Genomic DNA, 514 nt, shown 5'->3' with positions numbered 1-514 from the left:
AGGCCTGGACACCACCAAGTCTGTGGTCATGGGCACCAAGGACACGGTGACCACAGGACTCACAGGAGCCGTGAATGTGGCTAAGGGGACAGTGCAGACAGGCCTGGACACCACCAAGTTTGTGGTCATGGGCACCAAGGACACGGTGACCACAGGACTCACAGGGGCCGTGAACATGGCTAAGGGGACAGTGCAGACAGGCCTGGACACCACCAAGTCTGTGGTCATGGGCACCAAGGACACAGTGACCACAGGACTCACAGGGGCCGTGAACGTGACCAAAGGAGTTACCCAGGGAGGCCTGGACACCACCAAGTCTGTGCTCATGGGCACCAAGGACACGGTGACCACAGGACTCACAGGAGCCATGAATGTGGCTAAGGGGACAGTACAGACAGGCTTGGACACCACCAAGTCTGTGGTCATGGGCACCAAGGACACGGTGACCACAGGACTCACAGGGGCTGTGAATGTGGCTAAGGGGACAGTGCAGACAGGCCTGGACACCACCAAG

At 59.1% G+C, this 514-nt stretch overlaps 1 protein-coding gene across 1 annotated transcript in view; it reads left to right on the top strand.

The window, feature by feature from the left end:
* Positions 1–514, top strand: part of Plin4 (perilipin 4) — a 7,248-nt gene that overhangs the window by 3,680 nt on the left and 3,054 nt on the right. The window contains 1 exon segment of the mRNA XM_028762541.1: positions 1–514. This exon segment is cut by the window's left edge and continues 10 nt beyond it; it is cut by the window's right edge and continues 658 nt beyond it. Coding sequence (XP_028618374.1) covers positions 1–514 — 514 coding nt within the window.

This window comes from Grammomys surdaster, unplaced genomic scaffold (assembly GCF_004785775.1).
Source record: "Grammomys surdaster isolate TR1022 unplaced genomic scaffold, NIH_TR_1.0 62, whole genome shotgun sequence".
Taxonomy (NCBI): Eukaryota; Metazoa; Chordata; class Mammalia; order Rodentia; family Muridae; genus Grammomys; species Grammomys surdaster.
This window is presented reverse-complemented; position numbering and strand designations above follow the sequence as displayed.